The sequence below is a fragment of the Macaca fascicularis genome, chromosome 1, assembly GCF_037993035.2.
Source record: "Macaca fascicularis isolate 582-1 chromosome 1, T2T-MFA8v1.1".
Taxonomy (NCBI): Eukaryota; Metazoa; Chordata; class Mammalia; order Primates; family Cercopithecidae; genus Macaca; species Macaca fascicularis.
Window position 1 is genome coordinate 53,911,177 of NC_088375.1, and position 14,153 is coordinate 53,925,329.

Below are 14,153 nucleotides of genomic sequence, written 5' to 3' on the forward strand. Positions count from 1 at the left end.
GAGTTCAAGACTTCAGTGGAGGAAGTAACTGCAGTTGTGGTAGAAATAGCAAGAGAACTAGAATTAGAAGCGGAGCCCAAAGATGTGATTCAATTTCTGCAATCTCTGACGAAAACGTGAATGAATGAGGAGTTGCTTCTTATTTATGATCAAATAAATTGGTTTCTTGAGATGAAATCTTCTGGTGAAGATGCTATGAACATTGTTGAAATGACTATAAAGAATTTATGTTATTACATAAACTTAGTTGACAGATAGCAGCAGGGTTTGAAAGGATTGACTCCAGTTTTGAAAGAAGTTCCACTTTGGGTAAAATGTTATCAAAGGGTATCACATGCTACAGATAAATCTTGCATGAAAGAAAGTCAATCAATGCAGCATACTACTTCATTGTCTGATTTTAAGAAATTGCCACACCATTCAAACCTTCAGCAACCACTACCCCAATCTGTCAGCAGCCATCAACATTGAGGCAAGACTCTCTACCAGCAAAAAAAGATTATGACTCCCTGAAGGCTCAGATGATTGCTAGCATTTTTTAGCAATAAGCTATTTTTAATTAAGTACATTTTTAGACATAATGCTTTGCTTTTGCACACTTAGTAGACTAAAGTATAATGCAAATATAAATTTTGTATGCACTGGGACCAAAAAATTCAAGTGACTCGCTTGATTGCAATATTCACTCTATCGTGGTAGTCTGGAACAATCCTGCAGTATCTCTGAAATATGCCTGGGTATCTTCAGTGACTGCTTCTTGAGCACCTGTAGGAAACTGTGCTAACACCTTAGAATTTAAAAAAATCACAAAACTTACCCCTGTCTGGCAGAAGATTAAAGCATAATTTATGAAGTAGATATAATGGAAAGAAAAAAGAAATTCCAAATGTCATACAAAGTGAAAAAGAACAACAGAGAGAATTAGGAACTACTTTATTGAGGAGTTGAGTTGAACTTGCCTCTCCAGGCTTCAGAGAAGATTTAGGAGGAAGGAACAGGAGGTGACCCCAAACGTTGTCAATGGAGACCACAGAGGATGGATGTTTCTGATGTGCTTAGAAAGGATTTGACTTTAGAAAACTGGTAAATCATGGTAGGTAAATTCAGAAACAAAGGTAGGAAACAGGTAATGAAAGACCTTAAGTTTCAGAATAAGTAGTTTCAATTGTGTTCCAAAGGCCGTAGGAAGCCACTAAGGGTTTGAAAAGGAGAGAAAGAAAATAAATATATGCTACATAGCATTCTAAGAAAGCCATGTTCCAAGTCCAAATGAAAGAAGTATTTCATACTTCTATAATATTTTTAAGAGGCAGTATATAAAATGAACAGGGAAACTAAACAGTGAGAACTCTAATAAAGATTGCACTGTTTTCTTAAAGACTGAAGGAAAAAGTTCATAAAATATACTCCTTAATGAAAATGAGAAAAGGCAATCAAAAACATTGAGTCTATTTTCTTTGATCTTTGACCAAAAAAAGTTGAGATTAGTGTTCCTGGACCTATTAACTGGATTTTGCCATCTATGCACACTGCTTTATAATTACTTTAAATATCAATAGCATTGTAGATTGATGAAGAAAACTAATAGTGCAAATTATACTTTTTAATACCATATCATCTAGTGATTTATTATTGTTTGTATCAAATTAATGTTGCTTCTTCATTTAAAATGAACTTCTGAAAGTGAATTTTTAGAAAAACATAAAAGAAACCAGCATAATCCATTATCCTCTACGTTCATTGATGTAGTAGCAAAAGTTCCTTTTCTTACTATTATCATTACAAAACCTGTGAGTCCAATAAAGCAAATTTCTTAAACTGTGTTTTTACATATTACTTGTCATGGTAGACATCTTTCAAATGATAATTTATCATTGCTCTGGTTCTGCTGAAATTTAATTATCTCAGTGCCACAAATACAGATCGCTGCAATGGTGTAAATAAAGCTTTTTTTTTTTTTTTAATAGCAGTCATGTTGATGTTTTAGCTTAAAACTAATAAAAAATAAGAGTATCTAAAAGGCAGAAAATTCTCTAAAATATGTCTACTTTACCTGTTCACATTGTGACATACGTATTTTATTCATAAGTAAAAAGATTAAACATTATTTGAAATTATAAACATAAATATTTGACAAAAGGACATGTTCTTAGATTCAAAAGGTTGACAGCATTTTCTTTGAACATTCTGTCAAAAATAATTAGGGAAATGATTGTATTAAGCTAGAAATATAATTTATTACAAAATACAAATAAGGTAAGCATAATTTAAAAAATTCTGTATAATTAACCCAATTATACTTATTGAAAAAGAGGTATATGAAGGCTGGAATTAATATGGGTAGATTAGATATTTAATAAAATTATCTATACTATGGACTTAAAAGAAAAAAGACATGTATAAATGTGGATGCTAAGAAAAAAGGACAGCTTTATTTTATTATCATAATATACCATGTGAAGGGTCCAGGATGAGCAATTAAAATCCAAGTGCATCATAAATAAGAAGTTTTCCTCTAATTGAAGTCCTTTATAAATTCAATACCACCATCAGATACAATTTTTGACAGTGACTTAAGAATTCTACTAGCTTAAATTGTTATTCATCTGTTTCCCCAATGCTCCTGTATTCTAACCAGTATTATCAGATGGTAAAATAAAGCAATATTAAACTACATAGTTCTATCTTAGGTGCATTTTAGGAATCTCTTCACACTTATTTGGGGTCAGATTTACTCCTGCTGTTGTATTTTCCTAATAAGTTTTTGAAATGCTTCCTGTTTCTGCCCTAAAACAAAACACACCTCAGTAGTTCAACACTCATTCTTCTACTTTTTCTTCTGTATTTATATTTTTGGGAAAAACATTCCCTATTTGCCTTTTTCAGCTGGAAAATAAGAAATATTTTTGTTTTCTATAGAAAACGGGCTTATCTTCAAAGTTCCAATACTATGTATCTCAATGCTTTCTATACATTTCCTCTTTGTACTTTAAATAGTATATTTGAATGGATGGATGAAGAAAATTTGTGATATACAGGCAAAGTAGAATATCATTCATCCATAAAAAAGATGACATTCTGTCATTTGCAGCAACATAGTCAGAACTGGAAAATATTATGTTAAGTGAAATAAGCCACAGCAAAACCAATATCATATGTTTTCATTCAAATGTGTGAGCTGAAATAACTGATCTCATGGAGATAGTAGGTAGAATGTTACCAGAGGCTGGGAAGGGTGATGAGGAGGGGAAGATGGAGAGAGATTGGTTTATTAGTAACCGAAATACAGTTACACAGAAGAAATAAATTCCAGTGCTTCAAAGCACAGTAGGGCAACTATGCTTAACAAGACTTTATTGTATATTTCAAAATAGCTGGAAAAGAAGATTTGGGATATTCCTAACACAAAGAAATTATAAATGTTTGGGGTAATGGCTATCCCAATTACCCTGATTGATCATTACATATTTTATGCATGTATCAAAATATCACATGTACCCCATAAAATGCACTAGTATGTATCAATAAAAATTAATTAATTAGAAAGTCAATGTTTATTAAAAATACACATATACTTGGACCCACATATCATCTCTCTTTTTTTTACTACCCAACAACCCCTCTTTTCAGGCTGGAAGATTGTCTTCCCATTCTGACTTGTTTTGATGAAACAACATTTTTATTTTTATTTTTGTAATCACATAGTTTTGAAACCCTGAAGCTATGTTAGATTTCTTTTTCAATTCCCAAATCAATCATCAAGTCTCATTTTCTGCCTTCATAAATCTATTTAGATAGGGGCTTGCCTTTGCAATGCTTTATCTTGATGCTATGACAGATGGTTGGTTTCCTCACACCTGCTTTTTAATTGTTTACCCTGCATTCATGTTCACCCCAACCCTAACCCATCCTATCAATCAATTCTATTATTTTCTGCAGAACTCCTTTAAAAAAATCATACCCTTTCCACTCCAGTCAAAATATTTCACAAAACTGACAACATATCAAAGAGTCTTCTAAATTTTTGCACATTATTACATTTAGTTCTAAACCTCTTGCATGGATCCATATTATGTTCAGCATCACAAAATGTTCTCAGTTCTGCTAGTCTCTGACCTTATCACTTGCTTTCTGGATTACAGACGCAAACACATCCTATGGATCTAATATCCAACAAAACATGTGGATCTTTGGCACTCGTTTTATGTCAGCAATACAATCTATAGTTAGCTACCTTGGGTAAACATCACTTGACCTACCCCAGGACAGGTCATGTATCTCAAGGGCAGATTCTTGTAAGGAATTTCTTTCCTAGGCTTACACCAACAGTCGTCAAAGTGCCTTTTCTAAAGTCTTGCTACATGGTTGCTCATATATGTCTAAGTACTGTCCATCATCTATAAGACCAAATTTAAATCCATTTTGTCATCTAAGACCTTTCCAGAGGCAAATATAATTTATTTTTCCAGTATTGCATTTACCTTTCAACAGAAATGCTAACTACACAAAACTTCTACTCCAGTCAAATTGCCACCGAAACACTTTATGCAATTCCTGTATAGTGCATTTTCCAAGCCATTCTTTCTGTTCTGGACTGTCCTCTCTTCTCCACCATCACAAATTCTATCTATCCTTCAGAGTCCAGTTTTACATTCTTTATAATTGCTCAACGACTCAATAAAGTCTCCCTCTATTAATTCAGGAAAGCACTGTCTATCTCATTTAACTTATTTAGTTTGTTAGTGACAAAGTCATATTATGTATTGCTATTAAATTTTTCATGTGTAAATTGTAGCTTTGTTAATTAGAGTGTAAGGACTTTGAAGTCACAGAAAATGCCTTAGTCTTTCTATCTCACATATTTAGGTGAGTGCTACAACTGTATATGTTCAATAATTATTTTTTGAGAAATAAAATTAGTACCATAGACCTATAAGTGCTTGACCAATCGTAATTTGGCTTTTGGGAACTTGAAAGTATTTAGAACTAGACAGTGTGGGATATTTCAGGTTTTCTGTTGAGTTGCTCTTTTATTCTTCCAGGTTTTCCCTTATTTTTCCAAATATTTTTTAGCTCACAGAATACAGAATTCATACTATTTCTTTATTTTATACTCCTTTTAAACAATCATAATTTTTATATTACATGAAACACATCAAATGCATTTATTTGTTTACAAAATTAGGTATAGACTATTTAAGCACTTATAAGAAAAATAAGAGGCTATTATGGCCTAAATGAAAGTACAAAAATAAATAGTAGTTTTCTAAAAATATATGTGTTATATGAGATATAAGATCAACTTACACAACATCATTCAGTTCTATTCTGGTATCTGGAGATGGGTTAATCAGGATGTAGGAGAGGGTACTTTGATGATCATTCATTTCATCTAGAAGATAAATAAGTGACAAGTTTGTTACACTACTTATAGAAAATTACAGGAATTACTATCAAACAGCTTATATTCAAACCATATAGCTGTCAACAAGAACTTATTTAGTTTTGTCCACAGCATGATTGTGCATGTAAGTTTGGCTGTTTTCAAATTACTGTCATTGAAAATATCTGATGGGTACTTATTTTTTGTTCCAATAGATGATAAAATAAAGTATCTAATTCTGTTCAGAATAACCACAGTTATAATCTACCTTTTATTACACTGAAAAAGTATTTTTCTTTAATAAATGACTGGATAAGACATTTACTTGATTTATTATGCTTTATCAATTATAAAAAATAATTATGGCTATAGATAACAATCCTAGAAAAGAATATCCACACAGGAAATTCTTGGGAAAAATAATATAATTACATTATGTTTAGAAAACACGATAGAAATGTATCAAAAAAGCTTGAAGACCCTAAATATGTGTTTGGCTTTGCTACATGACACGTCTCATGTAACTCATCTTAATGCTTTTGGAGAATGCAAATAATTCTGTGGAACAGAATTTAACCATGAATTTTAAGGGAAGTGTACCCTGAATCATTTGTTTTTCCTAAAGCTATATATATAGCTTTATATGAATATATATACACATATATAAAGCTATATATATATATAAATCCTTTGTTTTTCCTAAAGCTATATATATATCCTGTATTTTTATTGCTAAATCTGGTGGTCACATCTAGTGTTAGATGGCTAGGTTAACTGTCTGGAGATTAAAATTCCAATGAATTTTAATTCCAAAAACAAATTCCAAAAACAAAATGGCAAAGAGATTTGGGGTCTCAATTTTTTAGATTTCAAGATTATCGTAAGATGTAAATACAAAGTTATGTGGATGTATACTTCAATAAATGTAATTCCTCCCATGGGCAAAATTTTCAATCTATGAGAATTCTCTCAAAATCCTGTTCTTGAGCTATAGTATTCCAGCCACTAAAGCTGCAGACAAGAATGGCTCCTGAAGAAAGAACTAATTTTTTCAGTTTGACCCAAAGTCTAAGAATAAGTTTCATACCAATCTAAGAATCAATTTCATACCAATACCAACAGTATTTAGTGCATACTCAAATAACTGCATTAAACTAAAATCAAGATATTTTAAGGCCAACATAGCTGACCCTGATGAACAATTTGCTGCACTGGAATATAAATTACTTTCATAAAATAATGTTGACTACTGTGTCCCTCTAATGAGAAACTTGTCACTTTAATATGAAAGACACTATTTTCAGCTATGGTATTTGAAGTTGATATGGAGATGTGCACTATTTTTAAAGTGTAAAAACAAAAATCCTTATCTTATGAGGCAGATAAATCATAAAATAATTAAACCCACTATGCCAGTAAAATTATTACAACCAATAGCTCACCAAATTCATAATCAAATAAATTAGCATTTTCAGTTCCACATCTATGGTATACATACAAGGAATTGTATCATGCCATAGTGTTAGGGTTGCCAGGAAAAATAGAGAATGCCCATGAAATCTGAATTTTAGAAAAACAACTACCATTTTTGTTGCTGTTGTTGGGATCTCACTCTGTCACCCAGGCTGCAGTACAGTGGCTTGATCATACAACTAATTTTTTTTTGAATAAATGTATGTCAAATATTGCATGTGATATACTTATATTAAAATACTTTTGTTGCTTATCAGAAATTTAAGTTCCATTGGGAATCCTGTATTTTTATTGCTAAATCTGGTGGTCACATCTAGTGTTAGATGGCTAGGTTAACTGTCTGGAGATTAAAATTCCAATGAATATATATTGAAGCTTACTACAAATAAGGTATAATTCCAACTCAAAACATATTTTACTGGCATGAGATTACTTGGATTATTTCTCCATGTGAAAAGAAATTTTGATTCATATGTGCTCTTTGAGAAATGCCCTCTTGTTTGAATTTCTACAACTGTTGTGTAAAGGTACAGATTGATAGTGCATTGTGGAGACTAAATTGTAATATTCTAAAAGTAAGAGGTGGACTAGAAAATCTCCATCTTATTTGACTGTATATAACTCCGTTTCTTTTATAAACAATGACATTATTGAACTGTGATACAAGAAAAACAATTTAACAGATAACTTATCAGTCAGTATCAACACCTAACCTTTATCCTTGATTATTAACAGGATATTATACTCATTTTTGGTTCTAGAATCAAGCCAAATTCTATTGGTGACCTGGTTTATCTGTTAAAAATGTAAAAATTGTGTAGATAATTGAGAAATTTCCAGCAGGAGATATTATTTTTGTGCCAATATTATTTTTTCTGCTTAAGTAGCCTGTATTATTTTTCCGACTGAAGATTTTTATTTTCCCACAAACCACAGAAACTGGAGCAAGCATTTTGCTAATGTTTTCAATTCAATTATTATATATGGCTTATTGTGACATAGAAAACATCACAATCAGAAATAATCACTCCTGGCTTCTTTCCTCACCCCTCACCGACTTTTCCTCAGGGAGAAGGAATGACTTATCTTTTAAAATTAGGTTAAAATAATTTACTGACTTCAAAGCTATTCTCTTTTTCTTTCATGTGTGCCTTGCTATAGGGTACATTTTGTCTGCTTGTTCTCTTCCATGCTGCTTTGTGGAGAAGGCCTGCAGTTGCCCCTCTTTTTTGTGACTTTGTGTTTAAGAAGCATTATATAATGCTAATACAAATGACGAGTTAATGGGTGCAGCAAACCAACACAGCACATGTATACATATGTAACAAACCTGCGCGTTGTACACATGTACCCTAGAACTTAAAGTATAATAATAACAATAATAAAGAATTAAGGAGTGAGATTTTCTAAAAGCATATTGCAGTCACACATCAAAACCGCACTCAACAATAGTTTTTATTAGCCATAATCCTGGAATATTTTGTCTCCATCACTCTTTCTCCATGGTTATTTTCTAGACATTCTTTCATTCTGGAGGTGAAAATGTGGTAGATTTGTGGGATCTTCAGGATCATATCATGATAATTATCATTGACTATGGCAAAGATACAAATTAATTAAAATATGGCTCTGCAACAAGAATACCATATTTACTGAATAAAATAAATTTTGTTTGGTAAATTAGCTTTACGAACAACATAATCTATTTCTTACCAAATACAAATATCTGTGAAGGGAATTTGCAGCAAATATATTTACTGTGTTCCTGATAACCAAAATATGATATTGGCAAAATTAAAAAAAATTATATAGTTTAAATTATTGTCATTAAAATTACTTTTTCATCAGTGACATAATTCTTTTAATAAAACTACTCATAAAAACTGAAAATAGTATTTTTGAATATTATAAACTTTAAAATAAATTATATGGAGAAAAAGTTAAAGATTGCTACTAGTATTTACAAAGAAACTTATTTTGCTATATTAACTAGCATATAAAATTATTAAATAAAAATCTTCAAATGGCAAATATTTTGCTTAGAGTAGTTTGTATAAATAGATCACATTAGAAAAGAGACAGAATCATATTCCTATGGTTCTTACAAAATAATTGATTAATGAATCCTATTCCATACACATTAATTTAATATTTTTGTTTTGTTTTAAATTTTCATGTTGAAGTATTTTAAGAGGATTTTTGAAAGAGGATGAGAAATTTAAATATCATGTATATTTGTATAGGTTACCATTAAACAATACTTCTGTTATAGACTGAATTGTGTGTTCCCCCACAAACTCCAGTATTGAAAAGCTAACCACCAAGATGACTGTATTTGGAGATAGACCCTCAAAAACTAATTAAGTTTAAATGGGGTCAACAGAGTTGTTCCCTAATCCAATAGACTGGTGTCCTCATAAGAAGAGGAAGAGATACCAGGAGTAAATACACACAGAGACAAGACTGTATGAGGACACAGAAAGAAGGCAGCCATCTGTCAGCCAACATGAGAAGACTCAGAAGAAATCAAATTTTGGGCACCTTGATGTTGGACTTCCATCTTCCAGAATTGTAAGAAAATAAACTTCTAGTGTTTAAACCATCCACTCTGTGATATTTTGTTATGGCAGCCCTAGTGCACGAATATAACTTCTGAAAACACACATCCATTGTATCATGTATAGTCAGAGGAACATTCTATATAATATAACCATATCACTTAGAGGCCCAGTTAAGAACAAAGGCTCTGAAACCAGACTACATGCATTGAAATTCTGGGTCTGCCAATTGCTCACTCTGAGATCTTAGGCAAATTATTTAATTTCTCTTAATCTCTGAGATTAGCATCCTGGCATGAAAAATTAGGATAGCAACAGTGCAAGTTCACAGGTTGTTGTTAGAATTAAATTCTAAAAAATAAATAAGAAATACAATTTAAAATTAATATGTTTACTTTGATTTATAGTTCTTGTACTTAGTGCCTTATTGATATTAAGTGCAACATAAAGATTAGTATTATTGTAGCAGGCAAAATCAAGCAGTAAATTACAAAAAAACAATTATATATGTGTTGCTATATGAAGGTGTTTGCATGCATAAATAGAGAAAGAGTGTTTTGAGCAAATAGAAGGGCAAATGGCAAAACAGGAGATGGTTTGGTTTAATTTGTAGAAAGTAGGCACCAGGGAATGGACTAAAGTGAGAGAGGAGAAGATTAATTTGAGATGATGTTGAACAGGCAAGCTGGGACCAGATTCTAGAAGGGCTTTTCCCTTGGTCAGCAGTTTGAATTTTATTCTAAGTATAATGAAAAAACATTGAAAGCTTGTAAGGGTCAAGGGGAAGATTGGTGGTATGAAACAATTTTATATTAAATATATCACTTTGATTGCTTTGTGGGAAATTAACTGTGTGATTTAAACTCAGGACTATTAGGTGGTCATTGTGAAACAGAAACCCATGTGAGAAATATTGGTAGCATGAGAACAACAGAAATTGAATAAATTAGTAAAAAGGGAGGGGAAGAGAGTTAGAAATGATGTGGGAGACAGAAAGGGGAAAGAGAGAGACAGAGAGAGAGAGGAAGGAAGACAGAGAAAGAGACTGAGAGAAGGAGAGAGAGAATGGTAAGCTGGAGACACCAGAGTATGTTTGAATGCCAATGGGAGAAAACAAGTAAAATAAATTGGTGCTATATGAGAAAGACAGTGTGTTTTCCTTTAGTCAGTACAATAAACACCTTATTAGGGAAGATAATCTCAGTTGTACAGTACTTACTTCTTCTACATAGTTGGTAATAGCATAACCTAGTGATGATTTCATTTTCCTTCACCTGAACTTACATACACATTACGTGTTATCCACCTATAAAACTGGCTAGTTTTACAGTGCTGACTCAATTTGCTCATGTATTCCAGTTCAGTGTCAAATTATGTTTATGAGTACAACTATTTTGTCTATTTTTAGTGAACTGACCAGTATATTTGGGGGATGTGAAAGGTGCTTAAAGATAAGAATAAAAGAAGAATAATTCCATTTAACTGACTTCTATTTAAAGTTACTTTTATTACCATTCAAAGATTTTTAATCATTTCATGATAGGCAAGATAAAATTATTAATAATGTTTGAACTGTCTTAATTTATCTTCATATCAATATTCAGTGTATTCAAGATTATATGAAACTATGAGCAAAACGAGTAAATAGATTTTCAGAACAAGCTACATTGCAACTTGCCATGAGCCACTCCATCACTTACTAGCTTCCGGCAAATAAAACTAGTTACTTGATACCCAATTTTCCTTTCAAAATAGAGTATTCAATATTTATTAAAAACCTATGTCGGGGGGGCGGAGCAAGATGGCCGAATAGGCACAGCTCCAGTCTCCAGCTCCCAGCACAAGGGACACAGAAGACAGGTGATTTCTGCATTTTCAACTGAGGGTACTGGGTTCATCTCACTAGGGAGTGCTGGACAATCGGTGCTGGTCAGCTGCTGCAGCCCAACCAGCGAGAGCTGAAGCAGGGCGAGGCATCGCCTCACCTGGGAAGCACAAAGGGGAAGGGAATCCCTTTTCCTAGCCAGGGGAACTGAGACACACAACACCTGGAAAATCGGGTAACTCCCACCCCAATACTGAGCTTTACCAAGGATCTTAGCAAACGGGCACACCATGAGATTATATCCCACACCTGGCCGGGAGGGTCCCACGCCCACGGAGCCTCCCTCATTGCTAGCACAGCAGTCTGTGATCTAACAGCAAGGCAGCAGCCAGGCTGGGGGAGAGGCGTCCGCCATTGCTGAGGCTTAAGTAGGTAAACAAAGAACTTGGGAAGCTCGAACTGGGTGGAGCTCACAGCAGCTCAAGGAGGCCTGCCTCTCTCTGTAGACTCCACCTCTGGGGACAGGGCACAGCTAAACAACAACAACAACAACAACAACAAAAAGCAGCAGAAACCTCTGCAGACGCAAACGACTCTGTCTGACAGCTTTGAATAGAGCAGTGGATCTCCCAACACAGAGGTTGAGACCTGAGAACGGGCAGACTGCCTGCTCAAGTGGGTCCCTGACCCCTGAGTAGCCTAACTGGGAGACATCCCCCACTAGGGGCAGACCGACACCCCACACCTCACATGGTGGAGTACACCCCTGAGAGGAAGCTTCCAAAGCAAGAATCAGACAGGTACACTCACTGTTCAGCAATATTCTGTCTTCTGCAGCCTCTGCTGCTAATACCCAGGCAAACAAGGTCTGGAGTGGACCTCAAGCAATCTCCAACAGACCTACAGCTGAAGGTCCTGACTGTTAGAAGGAAAACTAACAAACAGGAAGGACACGCACACCAAAACCCCATTAGTACATCACCATCATCAAAGACTAGAGGCAGATAAAACCACAAAGATGGGGAAAAAGCAGGGCAGAAAAGCTGGAAATTCAAAAAATAAGAGCGCATCTCCCCTGGCAAAGGAGCGCAGCTCATCGCCAGCAACGGATCAAAGCTGGACAGAGAATGACTTTGACGAGATGAGAGAAGAAGGCTTCAGTCCATCAAACTTCTCAGAGCTAAAGGAGGAATTACATACCCAGCACAAAGAAACTAAAAATCTTGAAAAAAGAGTGGAAGAATTGATAACTAGAATAATTAATGCAGAAAAAGCCATAAATGAACTGACAGAGATGAAAACCATGACACAAGAAATACGTGACAAATGCACAAGCTTCAATAACCGACTTGATCAACTGGAAGAAAGAGTATCAGCGATTGAGGATCAAATGAATGACATGAAGCGAGAAGAGAAATCTAAAGGAAAAAGAAGAAAAAGAAATGAACAAAGCCTGCAAGAAGTATGGGATTATGTAAAAAGACCAAATCTACGTCTGATTGGGGTGCCTGAAAATGAGGGGGAAAATGGAACCAAGTTGGAAAACACTCTTCAGGATATCATCCAGGAGAACTTCCCCAACCTAGTAGGGCAGGCCAAAATTCAAATTCAGGAAATACAGAGAACACCACAAAGATACTCCTCGAGAAGAGCAACTCCAAGACACATAATTGCCAGATTCACAGTAGTTGAAATGAAGGAAGAAATCTTAAGGGCAGCCAGAGAGAAAGGTCGGGTTACCCACAAAGGGAAGCCCATCAGAATAACAGCAGATCTCTTGGCAGAAACTCTACAAGCTGGAAGAGAGCAGGGGACAATATTCAACATTCTTAAAGAAAAGAATTTTCAACCCAGAATTTCATATCCAGCCAAACTAAGTTTCATAAGTGAAGGAGAAATAAAATCCTTTACAGATAAGCAAATGCTTAGAGATTTTGTCACCACCAGGCCTGCCTTACAAGAGACCCTGAAGGAAGCACTAAACATGGAAAGGAACAACCGGTACCAGCCATTGCAAAAACATGCCAAAATGTAAAGACCATTGAGGCTAGGAAGAAACTGCATCAACTAACGAGCAAAATAACCAGTTAATATCATAATGGCAGGATCAAGTTCACACATAACATTATTAACCTTAAATGTAAATGGACTAAATGCTCCAATTAAAAGACACAGACTGGCAAACTGGATAAAGAGTCAAGACTCATCAGTTTGCTGTATTCAGGAGACCCATCTCACATGCAGAGACATACATAGGCTCAAAATAAAGGAATGGAGGAAGATCTACCAAGCAAATGGAGAACAAAAAAAAGCAGGGGTTGCAATACTAGTCTCTGGTAAAACAGACTTTAAACCATCAAAGATCAAAAGAGACAAAGAAGACCATTACGTAATGGTAAAGGGATCAATTCAACAGGAAGAGCTAACTCTCCTAAATATATATGCACCCAATACAGGAGCACCCAGATTCATAAAGCAAGTCCTTAGAGACTTACAAAGAGACTTAGACTCTCACACAATAATAATGGGAGACTTCAACACCCCACTATCAACATTAGACAGATCAACGAGACAGAAAGTTAACAAGGATATCCAGGAATTGAACTCAGCTCTGCAGCAAGGAGACATAATAGATATCTACAGAATTCTCCTCCCCAAATCAACAGAATATACATTCTTCTCAGCACCACATCACACTTGTTCCAAAATTGACCACGTAATTGGAAGTAAAACACTCCTCAGCAAATGTACAAGAACAGAAATTATAACAAACTGTCTCTCAGACCACAGTGCAATCAAGCTAGAACTCAGGACTAAGAAACTCAATCAAAACCGCTCAACTACATGGAAACTGAATAACCTGCTCCTGAATGATTACTGGGTACATACCGAAATGAAGGCAGAAATAAAGATG

The 14,153-nt window shown here is 34.4% G+C and overlaps 1 protein-coding gene across 6 annotated transcripts in view; it reads right to left on the bottom strand.

Annotated features, from left to right (window-relative positions):
- Positions 1-14,153, bottom strand: part of KCNT2 (potassium sodium-activated channel subfamily T member 2) — a 398,651-nt gene that overhangs the window by 4,842 nt on the left and 379,656 nt on the right. For all 6 annotated transcript variants that reach the window (XM_005540295.4, XM_015447378.3, XM_005540294.4 and 3 more), the window contains one exon: positions 5,308-5,392. In XM_005540295.4, the coding sequence (XP_005540352.1) occupies positions 5,308-5,392 (85 nt within the window). The remainder of the gene's footprint in view (positions 1-5,307; positions 5,393-14,153) is intronic.